This window comes from Dermochelys coriacea, chromosome 1, assembly GCF_009764565.3.
Source record: "Dermochelys coriacea isolate rDerCor1 chromosome 1, rDerCor1.pri.v4, whole genome shotgun sequence".
Classification (NCBI taxonomy): Eukaryota; Metazoa; Chordata; order Testudines; family Dermochelyidae; genus Dermochelys; species Dermochelys coriacea.
The window spans coordinates 6,937,279-6,962,023 of record NC_050068.2 but is presented as its reverse complement, the minus strand read 5'-3'; the positions used below and the strand labels follow the sequence as shown (position 1 = coordinate 6,962,023).

The 24,745-nt window shown below is 53.2% G+C and overlaps 1 protein-coding gene across 1 annotated transcript in view; it reads right to left on the bottom strand.

Moving 5' to 3' along the window:
- The window catches only part of STARD10 (StAR related lipid transfer domain containing 10), a 51,181-nt gene extending 29,965 nt beyond the window's left edge, over window positions 1-21,216 (bottom strand). The window contains exon 1 of the mRNA XM_038387427.2: window positions 19,721-21,216. Coding sequence (XP_038243355.1) covers window positions 19,721-19,882 — 162 coding nt within the window. The 5' untranslated portion in view covers window positions 19,883-21,216. The remainder of the gene's footprint in view (window positions 1-19,720) is intronic.
- Window positions 21,217-24,745: the final 3,529 nt, after the last annotated feature.

Here is a 24,745-nt window from a genome sequence, read left to right as displayed (position 1 = left end):
TTCAGCGTGGCTGAAGCAATCCCTGGAACTGTATATAATTTGTATGAAATGCTTTGTGGGAGGTTACATTAGGGCATCCCATGTTGGCACATCTCGAACGGGGGCACACATGGGAGAGAAACAGTGCGGTATGGGGAGGGGGGGGGGGAGACCCCCGGTGGCCTGAAAGACAGGAGACTGAAGTGATGAAATGGTGATTAACCGACATGGCCAAGGGGTTGCACTACTCCTAGAATCACCCTTCCCTGGAGGTGGTGCTAAATGTCTGAGTTGAACTAGCCCTAGCTGATCAGAATAGGGACCCCTGTCCCCAAAGGGCCTGCAGTCAGTTTTCCCTGAAAATGGGGGTTCAGGTGGACCCTGCTGTACCCCCAAAAGGGGAAGCCCTGAAGGCCTTATTCAACCCACCTCTGCTTTGCATGGGACTCCCAGAGAATTTCAGTGGAGCCGGCGCAGGCTCTGAATCAGCAGGACATGTAGGACTCCCACCAGGAGAGGCCAAAAACGCCACTATACCCAACCCTCTAGGGCTGACACACTCTAGCTCTGCTCTTCTGCGTGGCTATCTGGAGCGCTAACCACTAGGGATTACTGATGCCCTGGAAACAAACGGGGCTTAGCTCAAAGTACACACAACCCTAACGGAGTGGCCTGGACCACACCAATGAAATGGAAAGGGGAGCCAGACTCCAGCCCGGGGCAGGGAGCTGCTCTCGGCTCTGCTAGGCAGCAGGAGCCCAGCCAGCCATTCAAGGGGAGGTGACCCCGGTCCAGGGCGAGCCATTCAAAACCTCAAGCCAGCGACCATCCAAATCCATTGCTGCTTGCACAGAATGCAAGAAGCTAGCAAAGATCTCTGGGTCAGTTCAATTATTCCCCCACTTGGAGGAGCCTCACAGGCAGCATTCGGGGGGGTGGGGGGGAGCAAATATTCAGATAGCACTCCACAGCCCCCAGTATGTGAAAATGGGGCCCTGATCCGGCACTTTGTGAGAGAGACAGTCCCTGTCCTTAACAGCCTGAATAGGCCAGAGACAGGGAAGTAGCTAACCCTGGGTCAGACACTATGTCAGGATAGAGTTGGGGATACAACATGGATCTCATGGCTCCCTTCCAGGGTCCAATCCACTATAGCACAGTAAATTTGTTGTTGGGGGGTTTGTGCAGCTCCTGGCACAATCAGGGGTAGAGATGAGGGCTCCTAGATGCTGCTGCAATACACATAAATGGTGATAAACCCAAATAGGTAGTAACAGTCACTTCTGCCTGGAGCATTACCTACCAACAGGTGTAAAGCAAAGCACCCAGCACCCAGATCTGCAGCAGCATCAGGCTGGGAGAGGGAAGCATCCGTCTCCTTGCACGCCAGTAACTAGAGGAGGCGGGCTAGGTTGCAGGCAGACACACAGGTGATGCCTGTTCCCATCTCTGTTCAAGTCTAGCAGGTATCACATAGCACTCGTGGGCTATGCAGCATGTCTGCCAGCACTGAATTAAACATGGAGCGCAGGCACTAACTGAGCCACGCGAGCTAGACGCTAGGACGAGGATCCTCACCTGAAACCCAGCAAGGAGTCAGCGGCATCACCTCCACACAGGGTCGGCCAGTCCATGGGCAGGCGCATTACCGCCTCTGTTTTACAGAGGGAGTAACGAAGGCAAGAAGGATGCTCAGGGCACTAGCTGAGACCTACGTTCAAGTCCCCGATCTGCCAGACACTTGGCCGCTCTGTGTCTCAGTTTCCTCATCCATATAATGGGGATAACAGCCCTGCCTGTCCCGCCCCACAGGGGCGTTGTGACAAGGAATGGAATCAGAGACGTATAGGGCTGGAGGAAGAGGTCTTTTAGTCCTCCACCACCCCTGCGCGGAGGCAGATTATGAGGAGATCAGATATTACAGTGAGAGGCCAGATAAGTAGGGGAGACAGGGCACAGAGAGGTGAGGTGCCCCAAGACACACAGGGAGTCAGCACAAGGAGCGGGCCTGGAACACACAGGTCGCCTGGCCCAGCACCGTATGTACACTTGCCTCTGGCTGGCCAAACCAGCTGGGACACTTGATTCGTGAGAGACACGGAGAACCAAGTTCTGCACCGGATCAGAGCACTCCTGGATCGACAGCATACATCCCGCACCAGACGCCGCTGCTGGGAGCGATGAAGCAAACACCTGGTGTGAGGCATGCGAACCCAGCATCACCGATTATTTATATGGCACTTCCTGGGTTGCGTTTTCCAAAGCGCTCGGCGCTGAGCTAACTCTGTTCCCTATGGAACCCTTCACGGACTCAGGCCAGTGCTGAGCACTTTCAAGATCCACCCCCCCACCCCGAGCGGGTTCAGAGTGCCAGCAAATCAGTGGTGTAGTGGGGCAGGCGGGGAAAAGTGCGTGAAACTAACCCAGGCACCGCATTCCCTGAAAGAGAAGAGGGTACAAGCTGTTTCATGGGATTGTATGCGGGTAACAGTGTGTACAGCTCACCACTGGGACGAGCCACACACATGGGAAGGAGGGGCCGATCCTTCAGAAGAAAGCAAGATCCACCCAGTCTGAGGTGTCAGGCTGAGTTTGGGGTTTGGGCCCCCGGACCATCAGTGTCCTCGCAGTCCTCTCTCTTGGGGCCCAACATCTGTTTTCCTCCTGGCTTCCAAGGACAGCAACCCTCATGCATTCTCTGGGGAGTCAGGAAGGGCTATTAAACCCATTTCACAAACAAGGACACTGAGGCACAGATTGACTGACTGACGGTGGCTTTGGGCAAGTCACTTGGTGTCAGAGCCAGGAACCAAAGCCAGGCGTGCTGGACTCCGGACCCACGTGTTCATTCCCCCAGACTGCCTGCCCCCTGGACTTGGGGTTTCATTCGCAGGCAGATGCATAGCTCAGGAGGGGTCCAGCCTGTGGTCCTTGAGGAAGTTCAACTGTTGCCCTCAAGGGTGACTGCGCTGGAGAGAAGCCACATGCATCTATATTTGATGGGGGAACGGAAAAGGCATTTCGCAGAGAACTTTACTTGGTAGCGGAGGGGGAGCTAGGGACAGAGCAGAGCCTGGAGGTTTCACAGGCTAGGGAGAGTAGCCCAGGAACAGTACAGCAGCTGGGGCAGGAGAAGCCGGGGTCCCTGGGACAGAGAGCAGGAGGAGACAAGCAGCAGCAAGTGGGGTGGGGGTGGGGGGCTGCCGCTGAATTTGAGTGTGGAGCAGGGGAAATGGTTTGAGAAAGGGCCAGCTACAATGTTCCCTCTCGCTTTTTACACCTATGTGCAGAAGAATTTTTTATGTGCATCAATATGGAGGCGATATGTGGCAGGGGTGAGGCCAAGGGGTACAGAGTGCGGAAGGGGCTCAGGGCTGGGGCAGAGGGTGAGGGATGCAGCTGGGAATGAGGGCTCGGAGGTGGGGCTGGGGTTCAGAGTGCGGGAGGGGGCTCAGGCTTCAGGCTGCAGCAGGCGGCTGCTGCAGCAGCAAGGGGCTGGAGGAGAGGCACCTCCCCAGTCCAGGTCCTGTGGCTGCGAGAGTGCGAGGCCCTTGATAGCCTGCTCTGTGGCTTAGAGGGAACTTTGGTCACCTCTGGGGCAGAATGGGGAGGGGGATCCATGGAGGGACATACGGAAAAGCAGGGAGCTTTGGAAGCCGCTCCTGGGAACATGGCCTGAGCTCTCAGGGGCTGGCTAGGAAATAGGGGAGCAGGCCAGGCATCCCGCAGAATAGAGGGATTAGTGCTCAGTCTTAAGAACACATGCTTTGGCATTTCACCCTCTGCAGCTGATCTAAGTGCCCAGAAAAAGCACAAGGAGGAAACTGGACAAAAGGCCAGTTTGAGTTAATGATCAGGGACTAGCAGCTCTAGCCGCTCTCAGAATCACCTGCCCAGCAGGAAGGATGGAAACCCCATTACACCAAGTCCTATCATTCGTTATTGGTATCACTGTCACCCCTATTAGCCCCATTGTGCCAGGCGCTGCACAAACACAGAAAAAGACGGTCCCTGCCCCAGGCAGCTTGCAGTCTAAGACAATGGCTGGACACAGACAAAGTGACAGGGGAGCACACGGGAACAATGAGACTGTACTGGCCAGCAGGATGAGCTATGGTCTCGGCACAACACCTGCAAGTTATATCCTAGGCTGGTGAAACCAATCCTGTGCTGGCCCGAGGGATGGACAAGCTGGAGCTGCTCCCTAATAACATTATTTTGTACATCTATAGCAGCTGTCATCGGAGGATCTCGGAGCACCTCACTATGCTTATTAGTTACCTGTATTACGAGAGCACTTGGGGACCCCTCTGAGATCAGTGCTGGATGCTTCACACATGCATGCTCAGACAGATGGTCCCTGCCTTGAAGAGTTTCCAAGCTCAGCAGGCAAGACAAAGGGTTGTGGGGAAACTGAGGCAGGGAGTGGGAACGTGACTTGCCCGAGTTTAGATAGAGTCAGTGGCAGAGACAGGAAGCTCTCCTGACTCCCAATGCAGTGTTCTAGCCACTAGACCATGTTGCTTTCCATAACCTCTCTCTGAGGTGAATGTTGACAGATTGGTAAATTGAGGCACAGGTTGGCACAGCAAGTTGCCCAAGCTCACACAAGGAGTCTATGGCAGAGCTGGGGCTCGCACCCAGGATTGCTAGCTGCCAGCCCACAGCTCCAGCCACTAGGTAGCACTCCTGATGATGCACATTGGGCACTACAGACCTAGCGCGTGGTGTATGGGGCACAAAGGGATCGGCCGACTTGAAGCAGCTGTGTCTATGCCTACATGTCACATGCTGGCCAGAACTGGTCCGACTGGAACAGTTGCAGCGGGTGAGTCAGCTACCTCCAGCGAGAGGGGAGGAAGGAGACTGCACAGTGATGACTGTCAGTATCTCCACACCATCAGGCAACCAAGCCGGCACCTTGATCCTCAGCAACAGCTGGGCCAGTCCCACATCACTCTGTGGGAACAGCACACAGATCTGGGCAGGGCGGGAGGGGGCTGAGACGTCAGCAGGTCCGGGAAGTCTCTTGGGTCTCGCTGCATTCTGCAGCCTTGAATCAATATTGACGCTTATGCTGGGACAACAGGTGGAGGAGGAGGGGTGGGGAGAAGAAAGAGAGGGGAATACGGTAGAGGAGTGGAGCCAGTGAAGTAGGGCAGATTGCTACTATAATACACAGAACAACAATGGCACCCAACTGAGATCAGGGCCTGGGTGTGCTGCACACTCTGGGTATCTCTATGCTGCAATTGGAGGGGCCATTGCAGCAGGTGTCAGCACACGGAGCTGGCTTTCACCTAGGTGGTGCGAATACCAAGCGGGCTGAGACGGCGGCAGCACGGATAGTCCAAGCCCACCCAGCACTTGGGGTACTTCATTATCCCCTGGCTTTGCTGCCATTGGTGCCTGTGCCAGCTAGATCAAAGCTAGCGCCGGTACCACTACATGTGCTGCGGTCTCACCACTGCTCCCAGGATGTGCCTACCCAGCAGCGAGCCTCTGCCCCATAGAGCTCATGCTTTAAGTAAATGAGGGTGGAAGGAGGAAACCGAGGCACAGAGAAGGGACGTGGCCAGCCCAAGGTCACCCAGCAGCTGAGCTGGGAACAGACCCCAGGTCTCCCAGTTCCAGGCCAGCAGCCTAGCCACTGCAGTATGCCACCCCCTCGCCACCTGGGGCCAAAGTCACAGGCTCTGTACTCGTGGGTGCAACCTGAGCTCTGCAAGACTCCAATTCATTCCCAGCCCAATAAGCAGTAGGTGAAAGGAGGCAAGGCAGATCTTGGGGGTAAGGCAAAGAGCTGTGAGATGAGACAGCTTGGTTCAATCCCTGTACCCAGACACAGGTTCAATCCCTGTGGCTCTGCCACAGGCTCCCTGTACAAACTTGGAAAAGTCACGGACGTGCTCTGCCTCAGTTTCCCCAGCTGTAAACTGAGGGCACCAAAAGCAACCGTAGCACAGGGTGGTCGCAAGTCTTCAGTTGTTAACATTTGAGATTCTCACATGACTGTGCTAGCACAGGGCAGAGTCTGAGCGATATTAATGCCACGACAGCGTGGGAATATCAGCGTGCCGCCAGTGTGCCCATCACCATAGTGTCTAGGCACCACTGTAGTGTCCAGGGGCCACGGTGCCCCAGTACCACCTCCTGATACAGCAACCCAGCAGGGATGTTAAGACAAAGCGGGCTCTTCCGGGTGTTCTAATGCCACGGCAGGCCAGGCGGGTTTGACTGGTCTATCACCATTCCCAGGAGCTGTGACAGCCTTCACCTGCAGCTCAATGAGCTCAGAAAAAGGCGGGCGAGGAACCATTTTTGCTTTCCAATGCCAGCAAGTCAAAGGAATCCAACCCTGCCAAGCAAGAGCTGAATGACCGGCGCAGCGGTGAAGCTGGGTATCCCTGCGTTTATGAGCGCTCTATAGCATCATTTGCCTCAATGCACTTTACACACAGTGATGAATTAGTCCTGCCAGCAAGCCTTACTGCCTCATAGATTCATAGATACTAAGGTCAGAAGGGACCATTCTGATCATCTAGTCCGACCTCCTGCACAGTGCAGGCCACAGAATCTCACCCACCCACTCCTATGAAAAACCTCACCCATGTCTGAGCTATTGAAGTCCTTAAATCATGGTTCAAAGACTTCAAGGAGCAGAAAAGCCTCCCTCAAGTCAACCATGCCCCATGCTACAGAGGAAGGCGAAAAACCTCCAGGGCCTCTCCAATCTGCTCTGGAGGAAAATTCCTTCCCGACCCCAAATATGGCGATCAGCTAAACCCTGAGCATATGAGCAAGATTCACCAGCCAGATACCCAGGAAAGAATTTTCTGTAGTAACTCAGATCCCATCGATCCTACAGCTAGAGAAACTGAGGCACAGGGAGGTTAAGTGACTTGCCCACAGTCACATGGCAACTCAGTAACCAGGAACAGAACCCAGGAATCCTGACACCTAATCTCCCGCTCTAACGACTAAATGTCACTTCCTCCCAGATGTGACGAGAGCCCCTTGGAGTCGCAAGTCTCTGCTTTGACCCACAGCGTGCGCTGCCTCCCTGTTTTACATCAGACAGTCAGCCTAGACCGTTAACAGCTGGCCTTTGCCCCACACCCCAGCGGCTACAGAGCACATGGCCAGTCATGGGCAGTCGACGCCGTGGGTCTGGAAGGTATGAGAGGATTTCCCGACCACATGGAGACATGGGTCAAATGTGCAGCCAAGCCACAAGCTTTGGCTGACTCCAGGGAGATGCTCCCGAGCATGTATCTACTGTTGAGGGGCACTAGGCTGCTGTAGCAACATCTCTCACTGCACAGAGCCCTCCTAAGCCCCTGCAGAGCTTCTGGGAAGCAGCTGGCCAGCTTTCCTAGAGCGAAGTTTCCTGCTGGTTAGGTAGTGACCCAAATATTGGTCCTCCCACACATTGCCGTGGAACAGCAAAGGGCTAGGGGACTTTGGGCGATGGGATGATGGTTGGGGGATTTAAATCAGATCTCAGGGACTCTCTCTCCTCGTTGCCTAGATAGATGCAGCTAGTAAAATAATTGGCATTGGCTAGTTCAAGGTACCCTGCAAAAGCTGGTGCACTCATTTGCTTTCTTTATGATGAAGAAGCAAGTGTCTGGCTGCCCTTTAACTTCAGTTCCATCAGGAACATCCAATCTGCTCTTCCCTGGGGGACTCACCAATGGTCTCAGACACAGACAGTGGCCTTCTTTTGCCTTTAACTGAACCCAGCAGTTGCCAGACCGATCCGATCAGAGCACAGGTCCCAGCAGCCCATCTCAGACGGTGACCAGCACTGGCTGCTTCAGATCAAGGTGCCAGAAATGCCTTAGTGACCCATTTTGGAATCATCTGTTCCTGGAGGAAGTTTCTTCCTGACAGTGGGTGGCTTGTGCCCTGAAGCATGGAAGTTTATATCCCCAATGTTTATATTTTTAGTCTCTCCTGTAACTCTAGATTAAGCAACATAAGCCTCTAATCCTTCCCCACCATCAAGGGGTGAAGGACACAAACTTCCATCCCCCCCAATGTTTCCCAGGCATTTGAGTTAAAGGCAGAGGATTTTACACAGCCTGACTAAATTAACCAGCTTTCCCCATGCATGGTGGCTCCAAAGTCATAAATCTTGTCAGGTCCCCAACCAAACACAGACTCAGGAAGAAACATTAGAAATTCAGGTCTCATCTAGTGTAAAAACAAATCAGGAAAATGGCTTTTAAGAGGGACTTGGGAGTTTTCCTTAAAGCAACAGGAGGGGAAAAAAAAAAAAAAAAAAAAAAGACAAACCCTTTCCCCTTCCCCTGTCCTTTTGCTGGCCACCTTTATGCTGCTAGCCCTGAGATGGCTTGACACGGTCATTTGCCCACATCTTTCACCCCATATCACCGTGTGCTTGGGGAGGGCTGAATGCCCCACTGCCTTCACCCCCAGGAGCTTTTGGTTTTCCCACAGTGCCAAGGGCACCAGAGGAGACTTGCATCCTGGAGCGGGGCCGGTGGGTTTGCTTTTGGAGCCTCCTGGGAGAGGAGCTGGGGGAAAAGCAGCTGGGATGGGAGGAAGGAGAGAGAAAAAGCAACGGAGGAAGGACGCCCCGTGCGGAGCGAATCCTCCAGCGACAGCACACACCCTGCACAAAGAAGTCAGCGAGGTTTTATAACAGGGCCAACGCTCCCTAACGGTGCCCTCACTCTCTAGGCATATGGCAGGCACAAGGCACCCAAAGCTACACCCAGCATACACTGGGACTCCAACCCCTCTCGGTTTCTGGCCTCCCCCAGCCTGGCTGGCCGGCCCCCTGCTAGTGCTGTGCAGGGTACGGACACCAGCTCAGGAGCAGGATCTGTGTCCAGCGAAGTGTGGGGCAGAACCTGTCGGACGGGAAACTCAGACACAGGAGGTCAACTGTCACCCCGCCATGGAGAGCGGCGGGGCTGGATTAGAGATCGCGGCCTGCCCCCAGCCCGGCTGGGGAAGAGGCCTGGATAGGCTGACCAGATAGCAAATGTCAAAAATCGGGACAGGACGTGGGGGGTAATAGGTGCCTATGAGAAAAAGATGCTAGAAATTGGGACATCTGGTCACCCTAGGCCTGGAGAGATTCTCAGCCAGGATGGAGGGAGCAGGGGACATCACTGGGGCTTGCAATGGCTGCAGGATGCCCCTCTGCTCCGCCCCAACTCCATTCTCCCTTGATCCTCTAGATGTTCTTTGCTGCCGCAGGGCAGGGGCCATCTCCGAGCGAGCACAGGCCTGGGCCGGAAGGCCCACGCTCCCTCCCGCTCTCCTCCTGCTTCCGGTCACCCGAGGCGATCCGTTGAGCTGGAAAGGTGAAAGGTGCTGGCCTGTCAACCTCGGAGCCTGTCAGGACAGCGAGGGAGCAACCTCTGCCTGCATCGTGACCCGGAGGGGCCGTCTCTAATGGGAGGCAGGGAGCTGGGGGGCTGTAGCCCATTCAGCCCATGTCAGGGCCAATGAGTGCCAGCTGTTTGGAGTGCAGTAGCACCTATCGGTCCCATCGTCCTAGGTGCTGTCCAGACAGAACACGAAACTGGTCTCTGCCCCAGAGAGCTCGGCCCAGTCCAGATGTCTTACCATTCCTATTGCCAGTACATACTCGGCCTTTCGCTCCACGCCACTGCACCATCCTTGCCCACACGCCAGCCGATCCGTGTACCTGACTAGACCCCTCGATCAGATGGGGCTGTGTCAGAGACCAGGTTTCTACTCCACTGCATTCTGGTGCCAGCACCAGATGGACCCAGCATCAGTCCGAGCCACAAGCACAGAGCTGCCCAGCCCCTCGCTGCAAACACCCTGCGCTCCCCCAAAGTTTATTCAGTGTTAGCTCAGCCTCCTCGGAAGTAACCTTTAATGGCTTTTATCACAGATCAGTTTGGCCCAGTGATTTGCATCCCTCCTGCGGAATGGGCATGTAAGGGGACTGTTGCCCCCTTACTAACATTCAGTGGGGGTGTTTTGGTTGGCTAGCTCCCTGTACCAAAAGGGGGAAGGGTGGATGGAGAATCAGGACCCTGAGACTGCCAGTCCCTAGGAACAATGGGGAGAGGCCAATGCTCCAGGTCAGCCTGAATGACAGGGCGAGCAGGCTAATCAGGGAGTCAGGAGGCCAGGGAGGTCCTGTCCTCCATGTGAGCTGAAATTGCCTGGGTCAGACCGAGGGGGCCGAGCCAAGGAGGAAGCAGAGGCCCAAGCTGAGCTGGGGGGCAGAGCTGTGTCAGATCCAGAGGGCCCAGAAAAGCAGCCCAGAGAGAGCAGCCCCTGTGCTGGGAGCAGAGCTGCAGCCCCACAACCAGAGGCACAGCCCAGAGAGAGCAGACTTGCCCTGGGAGCAGAGCGGCAGCAACCAGAGCCAGAGGGGCCAGAAAAGCAGCCCACGAAGCAGGTCAGTGCTGGGAGCAGAGTCACAGAAGCAGCCTGCAGAGCAGACCTGTCCCGGGAGCAGAGCTGCAGCAGGCAGAGGCAGAGGGGACAAAGGAGCCGCCCAGGGAGCTGGAGGCAGAGCAGCAGCCGTGCTGAGCCCAAGTGGTGGACCTGGGGCTGGAGCAGTCTGGAGCTGGGTGCGGTGAGCAGCTGGGGAGACCGAGGGGGACCCTGGGCAGCGGGCCCAGCACAGGGAGACGCCTCCGCCAAGAGGCTCTGCAGGCCAGGCTTGGATCGTAACCCCAACATGGTGACACTGGGAAGAAGGGTCCTGCCACTTAGAGCCTGAGAGCGTGTGGCCACCACCAGAGCAAGTCTCCAACCCACAGCATCCCTGCAGCACAGCCAGGGCCGGAGAAGGCGGCCTGGGACTGACAAGGAGCAGACTCTGAACTGCCCAGACGTTCCAGAGACACTGCTTGTGATGTTCCCGGCTACAGAGCGGGGCGACGTGTTTCCTTTAACCTTTCCCATATTCCCTTATTCTTTTTAAAATTAATTGTTGATTAAATAACTTGCATTTGCTTTAACTTGTATGTAATGGTCAGTGGGTCAGAGAAGTGCCCCGTGCAGAGAGAGGACCCTGGAGTGGGGACACCCTAGCCCCTGTCCTAGGTGACCCCAGCAGGGTTGGGGGTCGAGCCCCCCAGGAATCCTGGGCCCAGCCTTGTTGGGGTTACGAGGACTCTGCCAGACAGGAGAGTGAAAGGGGAGCCCTCAAGGGCAAGGAGGCCTCTGGGTAAAGGAAGTGGGAGCGAGGACTCAGATCCTTTCGCTAGCCCACTTTACCAGGGTAGTGCAGAAGCCAGGAAAGTTCCCCACAATAGCAGGACTATTCCCCGCTTACAGGCAGAGTCAAGTGATTTGAATTCCCAAGTAGGTTACAAAGGGATTTAATTATTAATCACGAGGTGCCATTCATATGCTCCAAACATGTCATTTGAGCCCAAGTCAGCACGTCCTATTGTACGGTTTCAAGCTGTTTTTCCTGCCGGATGGCTAATTACAGGAGATCATGCTCCATGACGCAACTCTTCTACCTCCCTCCCATTCATACTCCATGCAGCAGTTCAGAGAAACCTTCCACCCGGCACCATTCAGCTCAGCCCCTTGGATAAACAGTCGTTTACATACCGTCTTTGATCCTCCAAGGAGCCTAGAGTGCTTTCCACCCCCCACAGCCATGGCTTCACCCACTGCTGAAATTAAACCACAGCAGTCAGACAGTACCCCGCACCACGACCCAGGCCAGGGCACGAAGGGAAGCAGAACGCCCTGCTGAAATTGCAGAGGGTGGCTTTGATCCGGGAACTGAAATCAAAGCCTCCTCCTAGGCCCCTCAACCTGAGTGTGGCAGCATATTTCCATAAGTTAATGGGGCCAACCAATGTCCAAGAGGCCAAGGACGGGAAATCCCGGGACACAGCTGGAACCACATGGACAGTTTTAGAGATTGTCCCGTGGGCAGGCCAAGTGCATTTAACCAGAGTGGGATTTACCGGCTGGGCCAGTGACATCACTTCCCACAGTGGCCAAGTGTCCCCTAGAGGTTTCCTGTCGAAGCCCAGACCAGTTAAAGCTCACAGACCAGTTCATAGGTAGTGGCACTGTTTCACTTCTGGAGATGGTGGGTCACTCGTGCATCCTACTGAGACACCAATAAAACCATGGCCAGCAGCAAGTACATTAGTGGTTAAAGTACAGGAACGCAGCTCTCCCAGCTCCCACACAATTCCTGTCTCAGCCACTGCCTGGCTAGGTGCTTATATGGCTCCCATCTCCGGCATCCTCGCTCCTGACAAAACCTCGGTTCCAGCAAGGGCTCCACTACCTGGAACAAGAGCCACTTCCCATCACAGACTGATCATCCGCCCACCAGGAAGGTGTTTCCAGAGAAAGGCGGTAACTCTGACCTCTTCCGGGCCACTGGAGCGCAGGTGAGACCAACCCCACCCACTCAGACCTGCTGTGGCACCGAACACCTCGAACCACTTGCTCAGCGAGTTTCTTTCAACACACAGGCCTTCCATCCCTCCTGCCCTACAGGTATGTCTGGGTATGTCTCCACAGCACACAGGATCTCAGCGTCACTCAATGGAATGCACTCTTCAGGCTAGGAAGTGGCCGAATGCTCCAGGGCTGCCGTTACCATTCAGCTACCACAAAGGCCTTGAGACTTCTAGAGGAAGGATAGTCATGTGGTTAAGACACTGAGCTGGAACTCAAGAGACCTCAGGCTCCCAGCGTGAGCTGGGGTAAATTATTCCATCTCTCTGTACCTCAGTTTCCCCTCTGTAAAACAGAGAGAAGAGTCCTTCCGGTTCCCCTGTTGCTTGGTCTAGTTAAGCTGTCAGCTCTTTGGGGCAGGGACAGGTTCTCACTGTGTATGTGTTTGTACAGCGCCTTGCACAATGGGGCCCCGATCTCAGCTGGAGCCTCTAAATACTCCTGTAATACAGCAGGGAAAGCAGGGTTCTGCTGCAAGTGTTATTAAAACAGCTCATCAGCAGGTGCCATCACTTCTGCTGGTCTCTCAATCCACTAGTGCTACAGAAGGGTCGCGAGACAGCTGCCTCCAGCAAAGCTCAGAGACCTCCATTAGGACTGAGAACTTTTAGAGGCATGTTTCTACAATCATAGACCATGTTAGACTGGAAGGGACTTCAAGAGGGTCGTCAAGTCCAGCCCTCTGTGCTGATGCTAGGCCAAGTAAACCTAGACCAGCCCTGACAGGCGTTTGTCCAGCCTGGTCTTAAAACCTCCAGTGACGGCGATTCCTCCCTCAGATGCCTAGTCCAGAGCTCAACTACCCTTTCATCAGTCAGGTTTTCCTAATATCAAACCTAAATCTCCCTGGCTGCAGATTGAGCCCTTGCCTTCTTGTCCCACCTTCAGGGACCTGGGGAATTGATCAACCCTGTTGATAACACACCTGAACAGATTTGAAGACTGTTCTCAGGTCCCGCCTCGGTCTTCTTTTCTCAAAACTAAACACGCCCAGGTTTTCTAATCTTTCCTCCCAGCTCAGGTTTCCTAAACCTTTGATCATTTCCGATGCTCTTCTCCAGATTCTCTCCCCATTGTTCTCAAAGTGTGGTGCCCAGAACTGGACACAGTTCTCCACCTGGGCCCTCACTGGTGCCAAGCAGAGCAGGACAATGACCTCTTAGGACTTGCATATAACGCTCTGCTAATACAGCCCAGAATAGTCCCCTTTTTAGCAGCTGCATCACATTGTTGCTAGATATTCAACTTGTAAACCACTAAGACCCCACAGATCCTTTTCAGCAGTGCTGCTGCCTAGGCAGGTACTCTGCAGAGCATAGTGGTGCATTTGATTTTTCCTTCCCAAGTAAAGTACTTTGCCCTTGTCGCTATTTAATTTCATGTTGTGGCTTTCAGATCAGTTCTGATTTGCCACGGTCATTTCTAACTCTAATCCTATTCTCCGAAGTGCTTGCAATCCCTCCCAGGTTGGTGTCATCCACAAATGTTAGAAGCATCCTCGTCACACCATTCTCCAGGGCATTCATGAAAATACTGACTAGCACCAGACCCAGGACTGACCCTTGCAGGACCCCACTAGATATGCCCTCCCAGTTTGACAACCAACCACTGACAACTGGTTGAAAGGCCCTACACAAAGAATAGTTGTGCACCCACCGAATGTCTCTAGTTTGCCCATGTCATGTGGGACAGTGTCAAAAGCCTTACTAAAAATCAAGATCTAGCACATCTACTGCTTCCTTGCCCTTCCCTTCTTTGACAACGAGCAACCGACCTAGTTTATAGTGAATGTGCTACCAGCCTCCCAAATCACGGCACTCATATACTGCTGGGCTCAGTGCAGAGGACACTCCTCTCCCTTCGATGTCTCCAGGGCACGACCGAGATCAGCTGGTTTCATTGTTACAGTCCCTGGAGCATGCTCAGCCATACATTCTGTCCTGGGCTCTCCAGGCCAGAATTTAAGTGCATGATGACACTAGGTAGGCCAGCTTCAGTCAGACTGGGAACCTGAGAGCCATAGAGCCTGTGTGCATCCAGCACCCTCAATGGCAAATCCCCTTGACAACACAGTCATGACGGTATCTGATTGGGCTAGTGTGTGTGGTTACAGGGACCCCAAAGCAGTGTGCAAAGAACAGAGTGTGCAAAGACCACAGGCAGCCTTGCTAGCTCGCTGGGGTAACCAGGAGACTCTGTGCTGCACAGATTCAGCGTAGGCTCCGAAACACTGCAGCGTCCGATGCAATGCATGCTAAACCTCAGCAACAACGAGTGTGCCAACCTCTGCGCTTTCACTGCTGCAAGGCCCCAGATGGGGACATCGCAGAAAGTTACCAAGAGGGGAAGCCTGGGAGAATGGGGGCACCCTAAGGCCCCGTCCCCCAGGTCCTGAGCACTGCTGTGTAGGCGATTTGCAAGTGTTCTGTGTGCAGATCGCATGGGAGAGGGCCAGGGAAAGAAGGATCCCTAGCCCTTGGAGAAGTGAGGAGAGCTGACCTACAAAGCCTGCTGCCATGGGATGCCAGAGCACACACAGATCAGTTTTCCTGAACAGGACTGAGCCGTCCAGCCCTCTAGCCAACAGGGAGGCTCTCTCCCACTCCCAACCAGCAGCGGTCTCAGGAGGCAGGTTGCTCAGAGCTGCCAGCTCCGTTTGTTTGCTCTGCATCTGCAGTGCAATGTGCTGCCGGGCACACTCTGCTCCCAGCACGCTGCCAAGGACAGGCCAGAGCTTTCAGGTTTGTGTTGCAGCCAAGCAAGGTTGCAGTCAGTGCTGGGAGTGGCTCAGGCCCGGGTCTAACGGAGGAAATCCCTGTGCTTCAGGGTTAAAAAAAAAAACAACAAAAAACGCTCCAAGCTAGAGACCAGATAAAACGGACCCACTAGTAATAAAGCACCTGAAGTTTGATGGGGCAACTACAGACCCAGAAGAGAGACGTATGGTCAACAGGAGCAGCAGCCCTATAGAAGAATGTGAACTAGTGGCCTGAACACAGGACCAGCAGCCAGGATACCTGCATTCTAGTCCCAACCCTAACAATGACTCTCACCAGGGCATAGCACTCAAGCAGACTTTCAATTTTTGAGTACCCAACACGAGACCCCAGGGGCCTGATTCCAGAGAAGCTGAGGACCCACACCATCCGTGGAAGTGGTGGGCACCTCTGTATAGCCAAGCCTAGAGCATCTCAGGACATAGAATCATAGGGTTAGAAGGGACCAGAAGTTCTGTTCCCTCTAAACTGGGTGTGCACACAGATCCTATACCCCACGCGCACGGTGAAACACCGCACGCACAAAAAATGAAATACAACATCGGAGCCAGGCCGAAATATCATTTACGAGTGACTTTTCACATTGTTCGCCCATCTATCAACAAAGCCAGATTCTACTAGCTGGCGGGGGGGGGGGAGGGAAAGGAGGTTAAATTTCTTTTCTCTAAGTATTAAAAATGACATTTATAAAATAACATGGTGTAAAACTATCACCACAAATTGCAAATTAAAACTTTTTAAATGTATAAGCATTTTACTTGCTTGGGTGCATTTGCCTCATGGCGCACAAATTTGAACTCTGCTTCAAAAATTTGCACAGAAGAAATTTTTTGCGCACACGGCCTGTCAAAAATTAGAAGGAACATTGACCACAAGGGTCATCTAGTCTAACCCCCTGCCAAGATGCAGGGTTTGTGGTGTCTAACCCATCCAAGAGAGATGGCTATCCAGCCTCCTTCAGAAAACCTCCAGCAAAGCAGTTTCCATGACCCCCTGAGGCATCTGTTCCATTGTCCTGCTGTTCTTATGGTTAGGAAGTTTTTCCTGAGATTTTATCTGTCAGGCATCTAAAAATCAGTGGCTACTTTGGAAAGCTGTAGCTATATTCTCTCTGAGTCTGTCAACCCACTGATGAGCAGCCGTGTTAGTCTGTATTTGTTAGTCTCTAAGGTGCCACAAGTACTCCTTTTCTTTTTGCGAACCCACTGATGAGAATCCGCCCCCCGACAGGGGAAGGGTTGTCAGGTTAATTCATGTTTCACGTGTTAAGGAAGCACTAAGTGTTGTTATAGAATTGCACCACTCAGCATGTGCATTATGGATCTTTCCCTTTCTCCTGAAGCATCAGATACTGGCCCTTGAGGGACACAGGCAATATTTTACATACAGGCACCCAAATCTTTGAGAGAGTGTTTGCAGATTTCAAGGTCTGTCAGGACCATCACAAGTAATAATAGGTTTCAGAGTAGCAACTGCATTAGTCTGTATCCGCAAAAAGAAAAAAAAAAAAAAAAAAAAGGAATACTTGTGACACCTTAGAGACTAACACATTTATTTGAGCATGATCACCTAGTCTGACCTGCTCCATAGCACAGACCAGAGAATTTCAGCAAGTCATTCCTGCATGTTGCCCAATTACTTCTGAATGTGGAGTGGGTGTGAAGTGTCATTTTGACAGCCAGACTGGCTGAAGCCTTCAATTTGCCAATAGTGAATTTTTCAATTTCAACTCATGCACTCAAAACCTGGAAAATGGGAAGCTCTCTATTCAGTATAGCAGACTAAGCCATTGATTTGTGCAAAATCTGTGCTTTCGGTTTAAAAAACAAACCAACCAACCATTCAGTTTCTAGGCCTTACCACTGCAAAGAAAACCTTCCAATGTCGCCTTCCTGGGTCTACCCACAGGAAGCTCCGGTGCCTCTGTGGCTGATCAGAGTTTGTCAAGCAGCAGACAAGTGAAAGAAACAACACTCTGCTGCTGCCATTCGTAACCCAGAGAGCAGCTGAGAAACGGTCAAGAAATCAGATGAGGTTGGGGAAAGCAGGCACAGGAGTTGACTGAGGAGGATGAGTATCCAAGGATGAAGGGGAGGAGAAGGGGGAAGAGAGAGATTGCTCCCTCCTTGCCCTGTGTCCAGGAGGCTCAAAGGGAGAGACAGAAAGCAAAAAGGTGATGAAGATTCATCTTAGTTGCCGGTTGTTGGAGGCCGACAGGCGAGGGAGCCCACCCACCCACCCACAGAAGCAGAAAGCCCAGGATCCTCTTCCTTCCCAAAAGTGGCTTCCTCATCCAGGTGCTGCCTCTGGAACTTGATAGTTGGAGCTCCCCACCACCACATCTGCCCCTGGCTACGAGGCATCTGGCAAGTTTTTCCAAGCCCTGAGCCACGTAACAGATCCAGCACAGGTAGCGTTAATGCAGATGGTGCCCGCAGCCCCAGCCAACAAGTCTCGGTCCTGTCCCAGTAGGGCATTCAGTCCCTATGCCCCTTTCAATCTACGGCCACTCTGTTGAGGCTGCCAATAAAGGAGTCAGCTAGTGCATGGGGCAAGGGGGGTTCTGCAGAAGGGACACTTGTCTGTTTCTGACCTGAGACACACAAATGCACTTCACGTCAGGGACACCAGAACGGCCTTGAGATGTGGGGGCTTTCAGATGCTACTGACACCGGGCATGAGCTGGGGTGGCAGGCTCAGGAGCCCATCCTCAGCTCCCAGAGCTGGCCAGTCCCACCGTCTCTTGCTCTGTGTTTGTACAGCACCTTGATCTGGTCCTGATCGGGCTCTGGGCGTGCCCATAACACAGACGATCACTACCAAGAGCCAGAGTCCTACTCTACTCTACTGGCTCTTATATATCCCTTAGTATCTGAGCACCCAGGAAACTCCAGGGAATAATGGATGTGGGACTCTCTCTCACACACACTCCCCATCTCCCTCCTTGTGTGCCCACTTTTCAGATCTGGCCACACCAGCTTCCCTGACAATCCTTACAAGACACGGGAGATAGGCAGACCTTGCCCCACAAGTGAGTCTATGGTACCACGCAGGGATCCCAGCCTGCTCTGGTCCCAGAAGGGGTACCCCATCTTCCTACCCAGCTACCTTCTAACTACCCACACCCAGCGGGGGCTCTGAGGACACAGAGCCTCGGCAGCAGATTCCACAAGGATCGAGACGGATCCGACTACTCCACCTCGCGTTGATCTTCTAGAACTTTGCTGAGGCTCCCGCAGGGGAGGCCTCTACAGCAGGGGTTCACAGAGGAGATAGAAGGGGGTCATACATTCGTGGGCATGCGCTGAGTATGGGACAAGCAGTAGAAGCCCCGCTAATAGGCATGGAGTCCATAACTGGTCTAGCCAAAGGCATCTACGAGAGAAATGGAGTCACAGCTGCAAGTTCTAGGCACCAAAGGCCCCGATCGCATACTGCCCTGGAGTAAGGTGACTACTGCTTGGGGGCAGTCAGGGGCAGGGGGCAGAGCAGCTTCTCTTTGCAATTTGGGTTCCAGGGCTCAGGATTGTCGTAGCTTCTCTCTCTGCTGCTTGAGGCACTCCAGTTCATCTCAATCCACTGGTGGAAACGGCCCTCAGAACAGAGGGTTCAGCAACTTGGTCAGGTAACTTTGCTGATCCCTACTTCCTGCCAAGCCACCAAGCGGAGAGCTCTCAGGCCATGGGCTAGGGGGAGGTGAGCTGGCTCCGTGGAGCCTCTGTCACCACTAGTAAGGGAGCAGGGGGTGGGAGTGGGGGTGGGAAGAGACACAAGCCAACTGCAGATGAGCATCGTGCATTACAGGCCTTGGAAAGGTACATTTGGGCACTTCCTGTTCATCCCAGCGCATTGTCCAAGGAGGAGAAACCCATGCAAAACTCAAAGGCAACACATTTCAAATAGATACAAAATGCTGCATTAAAGAAAGTTGTTAATCGATGGAACTCACTGCTACCAGATATTGAGGCAAATAGCTCAGCGAGATTAAGAGCAGGATTAGATAATATGACATGCCAGGACACTGGCTAAAACAGAAGAGTTGTAAGAGATACCCAGTCCTTCCACTCCAGAGTAAAAAGCCTAGGCCAGGTGAGGTTAGGAAAAAAATCTCTCTCACCCACACACACCCTTGCAGTTCAGTATGGCACAATTAGATATATAGAATGGGGATTTTATGCCAGCAGCCTGCCACTGGGAACAGGATGCCAGGCCAGATAATCTATGTAAGAAGAGAGGGTAATACATAAATCATTGATCTGATCAGTTGCATGTAGGGGTCCCTGGAAACACTCCCGCACACAGCCCTACATTCCCACTAGCTTCCTGCCCTACACAGTGCACCTAGAAAATGAAGAAATACTGAAGCAGCAAATACACAAGGAGTGTATTGCATCCCACTGCTGCAGTGTTTTGCAAACAGCCTGCTTAACCCCAGAGCGCGTGGGCACAGACAACGCAGAGGGTACATCTAACATTCCCACAGATCCCAGCCGGTTTCTTACCTTGATTTTATGCAGGGATCTCTCCACCTCCAAGACCTGAATCCACACAACAAGTCCCGATTTGTTATAAGTTTGACTCCAGCCTGTGTCCGAGTTGCATTCGGTCCGGAAATTATTAAAATCCCGATCGTCTGGGATCTGTACGCTTTCTCGGGTGGACATGGTCGTGGAAGGGACACTGACAAATTCTAGTTTTAAGTTTCCTTAACAAGAATAGGTGCGGTGGGCCTAGGACGGTGTCTGCCTCCCCCCCCACTCCAAAAAAAAATGTAAATACTGGTTTTGCCTCAATTAAGAGATTCTGAAACCAGAATGGTTTTGTTTTTAAAGGTAAGGGCAGGGGAGGAGGGGAAGAGGAGACGGTTTCAGAACAGGCAGGAAAAGCAGATTTCAAAATTACGTTCTCTACAGTGAGAGCCAGAAGCTGTCTCCTAAGGACTCCTGGTGGGGAGGACTCACCAGATGGCTCCCCTGCAAACAAACAAGGCAAAAGAATATAAATATTTCAGCACTGCCTGGAGGAAAACCCTTGAAAGATCACTGAGCTGCCCTGGTCCTTTCTGCGCTGGAGAAGTGTGTGGGTGTAGATGGAGTCTCTCCTCCCGGGGGAGGCTTTCGCCTTTTTCTCCCTGGCTCCTAAACGTTTAACGCCAAGCTGTGCGGCTCACCGCAGCCTGGAAACCGGCCCCTGCTGCCCAGGTGTGCCACCAATGGAGAACAGGTGAGTGTGATGCCCGCGGCAGGTGGGGCGGGCTGCTTCCTCCTCTAAGGATCTGCCTCTGTGAGCTCCCCCCCAGCCACGCGATCTTCCTGCCCGGGAGGTGGCGATGGTAGTAACCGAATCCAAACAAATGACACCACCCCAGGGCCGGGGAAGTGACCGATGGCCCAGGGAAAGCTGGAGCCGCGGGCGGGCAGCCGCTGGGGCTCTCCGGCGGAGGAGGAGGAGGCGACGAGAGCAGGTCCCGGGTGCGCAGCAGAATCGCGGCTCCCAGGAGAGAGGTTCCACCCAGCGCCGGCTGATCCTGCCGGCCTGGGGTGCCCCGCCGGCTGCTGAGGGCTGCAGGTGGAAGCCGCCCCGCCCCGCCCCTCTCTGCCTTTGGCTGCGCGGGGGGGGGGGAAGGGGGTGGGCGCAGGAGGTGAAACTGACAAGCCGAGCCAAACCCCAGACGCAGCTGCACCTCCCAGGGCGCTGCCGGAGGATCCCGCTGGGTCCTAGCGTCCCTCGCACGGGGCGCAGCGGAAAAGCATGGGGCGAGAGAGTATCGTAAGCGGGCATCACAGAGCAGCCGCCGGGCGGGCAGCCAGGGGCTGGCTCAGGGGGGATCGTTTTCAGGGGACAGGGAGGAGGGCAAGGGGCTGGCCTGGCACTCAGCCGCTTGGTGTTCAGGTCCTGTCTCTGTGGGCCTGACCTTGGGCAAGGCACCTCGACTGTCATAGGGATGTTTTCTTTCCGTGTGCAGTGTAAACCCATCCGGGCAAAGCCCGGGGCTCTCATCTTGGTTGGGGTGCTCCTGGGATCTAAATAAATAATGATGTAATAGCTTTCGGCATCCGCGCCCCACGCAGCTGGGATGAAGGATTCAAGGCGATTTACACCCTCCCATTAAAGGCAGTAAAGATGCTAATGCGGAGCTGTCACGCTGCTTTGCCGTTGGAAAGCGCTTTCCCGTCATTAACTTAGCAAGCTCCACCATGCAATGAGCGGGCTGGAGTGTACACGCACCACTACCCCCTCCTGGAGGGAAATGGAACTGCTCAGCTGTGTGTCAGAGGTGCCATGCGGCCAACCTCGGTGCGTTTTTTGGAGCAAGAGAATCTGAGTTGTGTTGTGGTCATTGCCAGTAGCTGCAATGTATAGTAGCCACCACGGATTTCTAGGGGCCACCGATTTGTTGCAACATTACCTTCCTGTTTTACTGATGGGGAAACTGAGGCACAGAGCAAGCAAGTGACTTGTCTGGGGCCACACACTGAATCAGAGACAAGACGAGAACTTGGGCATTCTCTGCAGTGACCACTAACCAGTTCTGTCTTTCATTTCCTTCCCTATCAGGTGCCACCTGAATCCAGATTAGGTTCTAGTAACACAGTTTCTAAGAGAGACCCATTGAGTGTATGGATTTTAATTGCTGTCTTAATCTTGTATGATTTTAAGTCATTAGTTCTTGTTCCTGCAATCGCATCTAGGCAGATGGACCCTTGCACCCACTCAGAACTAAGGGCTTGCCCACCTGGAGCCCAACTGATCTTAATCTGTATTTGTTTGACTGTAAAAAGAAAAGGAGTACCCGTGGCACCTTAGAGACTAACAAATTTATTAGAGCATAAGCTTTCGTGAGCTACAGCTCACTGAGCTGTAGCTCACGAAAGCTTATGCTCTAATAAATTTGTTAGTCTCTAAGGTGCCACGGGTACTCCTTTTCTTTTTGCGAATACAGACTAACACGGCTGCTACTCTGAAACCTGTTTGACTGTAGGATCTCAGATTCTAGATGCCCAGTTATGATTTTTGTTACAGAAGCACCTAGAGATTGGAGCCTCGTTGTGCCGGGGGCTATACAGGTGCATAGTTCCTGCCCTGAAGAGTGTGCAATCAAAGAGACAAGTCAGCGAGAAGGACTGTTACAATTTGATAGATGGGGAACTGAAACCAAGACAAAGTAACTTTCCCCAGCTCACAAAGCGAGTCTGTGTCAGAGCTGGAAATCAAACATAGGTCCTTTGAGTCCCAGTTCAGACCCTGAACCATAAGACTGTCCCTTGATACATTGTATAAATATTAAAACTTTATGATCTTTTCCTACCCATCACTGAACATGCCTTTGGAAACGCTCAAGGCCATCGGAGATGACCAGAAATGGAGAGGACTACTGTGTCGTAGCAAGCAAAGCAGAGCTGCAGAGGGGATTCCTCTGTATTTGTGCAGAGCAGACAAGCCGGGCTTGCACAGATAAAGGAGCAGCTGCTGCAATATTTATACAGATAGAACAAATAGCTCGGCTTGTTTTGCCAAAAAAGGGGAAGAAATTGCCCACGTCAAGCAGCTGCGTGGCTGACGGGCAGGAGATTGTTTGAAAGGCTGGATCTTGTTTCAAAACGCTGCTGCTTCAGGATTTCTTTCTCTCAATGTATGGAAGGAAAAAGATGCCCATTTTCAGCCATAGGTGCCCTCCCCTTGCAAAAACAGAACATGCTGGTTAATGGGAGTGGAGGAAACACCAAACCAGCTCAGTTAAGACCCGGCCTTGCCCATCACTCTGGGCAGGAGTGGAGTCTAGACGAGGAGAAAGGTCAAGGGCGGGCACGTAAATGCTCTCCTGGCAAAAAATGTTACTTCAAGGTCTCGGAGCAAACCGGCGTGCATATCTTGCAAGATTTCTTCTCAGCCTTTCTGTGATGTAATTTGGCTGCTTTGCGGTCAGGGCAAGCGTTCAAGTTTCTGAGCCTTTTGCTAATGGTGACAAGCCCTGCTCGCAAAGCCCCCTCTGTCCTGCAGGTGGCAGCGTGCCTGACTCTTCCCGGACGCTTGTGCGTGTGAACGTGGCTGTATCCGGATGCGTTGCAGGTTCCATCAGCATCTGAAAACTGATGGCAGGGTGGAAGAGCACGTCCAGGTTTCTCCTTTGCTTTCCCGTTGGAGCTGCGGCACTCAGCATGCAGCTCTGCCCTGCTCTGTACTGGAGGGGCCTGTATTCCAAAGGCATCCTGTGGAACAGAGGGCTGGTGCCCTCCCGTTTCATGCGGAGCTAGCTGCTTGGATCACGGCGGAGGCTGCATGCAGAGTAATCTCTGCTGGTTGCATCTTGATGTTTTAACGGTCAAGGCAGCCACGGGGCATGCCCCTAGATTGAAACCGGGGGGGCCCCTTCACAGCGAGGAGTGGAAGAGGCACCTTTGACACTGAGCAAGTGCGTGTGGCACAGGGCCGTGCTCTTTGCCTGCAGTCTGTGGCAGCCAGCTGTCTGCATAGGTGTGTGCTCTGCCCATTGCGGTTCTGGTATTGCTGCACCTTCCTTCTGTTCCGCAGGTAGCTCCCTGCGAAGGGTGGGGTGTGCAGACCCAGCCTTTCCCACGCAGCTTGTGTCTTGGCTCGCCAGTCGTTTCCAAGCACCTGAGGTGCTGATCAGCTGTAAGTGGCCCAGAATGTCACCATAGTCCTAACCCTCTGCTCCAGATTGCTGCAGGCCACATCACAGAAAGGTGAAAATGGCTAAACCCTGATCAGCAGCTCTGCTTGCTGGCAAATATAAACTGAGTCCCATAGTGCAAATGAGGTGTCCTGCTTCCCACAGCCTTGCTGATTCCCTGTCTAAGGTAATTTATGAAATGCACCTGTCTGACCCGAGGAAACCTTTGTTCTGAGCTAGACTCTGACCTGTGCTCCCTTGTCTGTCTCCTAAACTCCAGCCACTATGTATTTAGAAGGAAGGCTCTGGCTTCAGAGAACAGGCCTCTGGGGAAGAGGAAATGTGTCTTTAAGGGAGTGGAGAGGAATCCCTGCCAAGTTAGGTGTCCATTTGGGCTTGGGTACAGGTAGGTTAATCACAAGTTGCCTCTCTTCATCCCATACCCTTCTTGGGGGAGGGAGGGAGTCTAGGCTTCAATCTGGGTTAAGACTCATGATAGTTTTGAATGGTGGATGAATATATTAAATGGGGCCAAAGGGGTGGCAGAGATTCAGGGTGCCAGCTGGAGGCAGGTGTCACACGCCCAAGCGTTTGACCCTGTAAACTGGGCACTGACCTGCAGTGCTCTCTGCTAGTGAGTCCAACGCCCCCATGGACAGGGTGTGCCAGGATCATATGGGGGCTCGGAGCTTTAGAATGACGGGTTGTCTGCGAGTGTGTCCCTAAGAACTGCTTTGCGAGTGTGTGGGATTGAGCTGTCAGTGCTGTGTCCTACAACCAGCTCTCTCATCCAGGCGGCTAGTCTTAATAGAGGTGATCCCTGCACCTCGTTTGCTGCTTGTACAAGGGAACAGTGTATTCCTAGCTCCCTTCCTTTGAGCTATGCAGCTTCTCC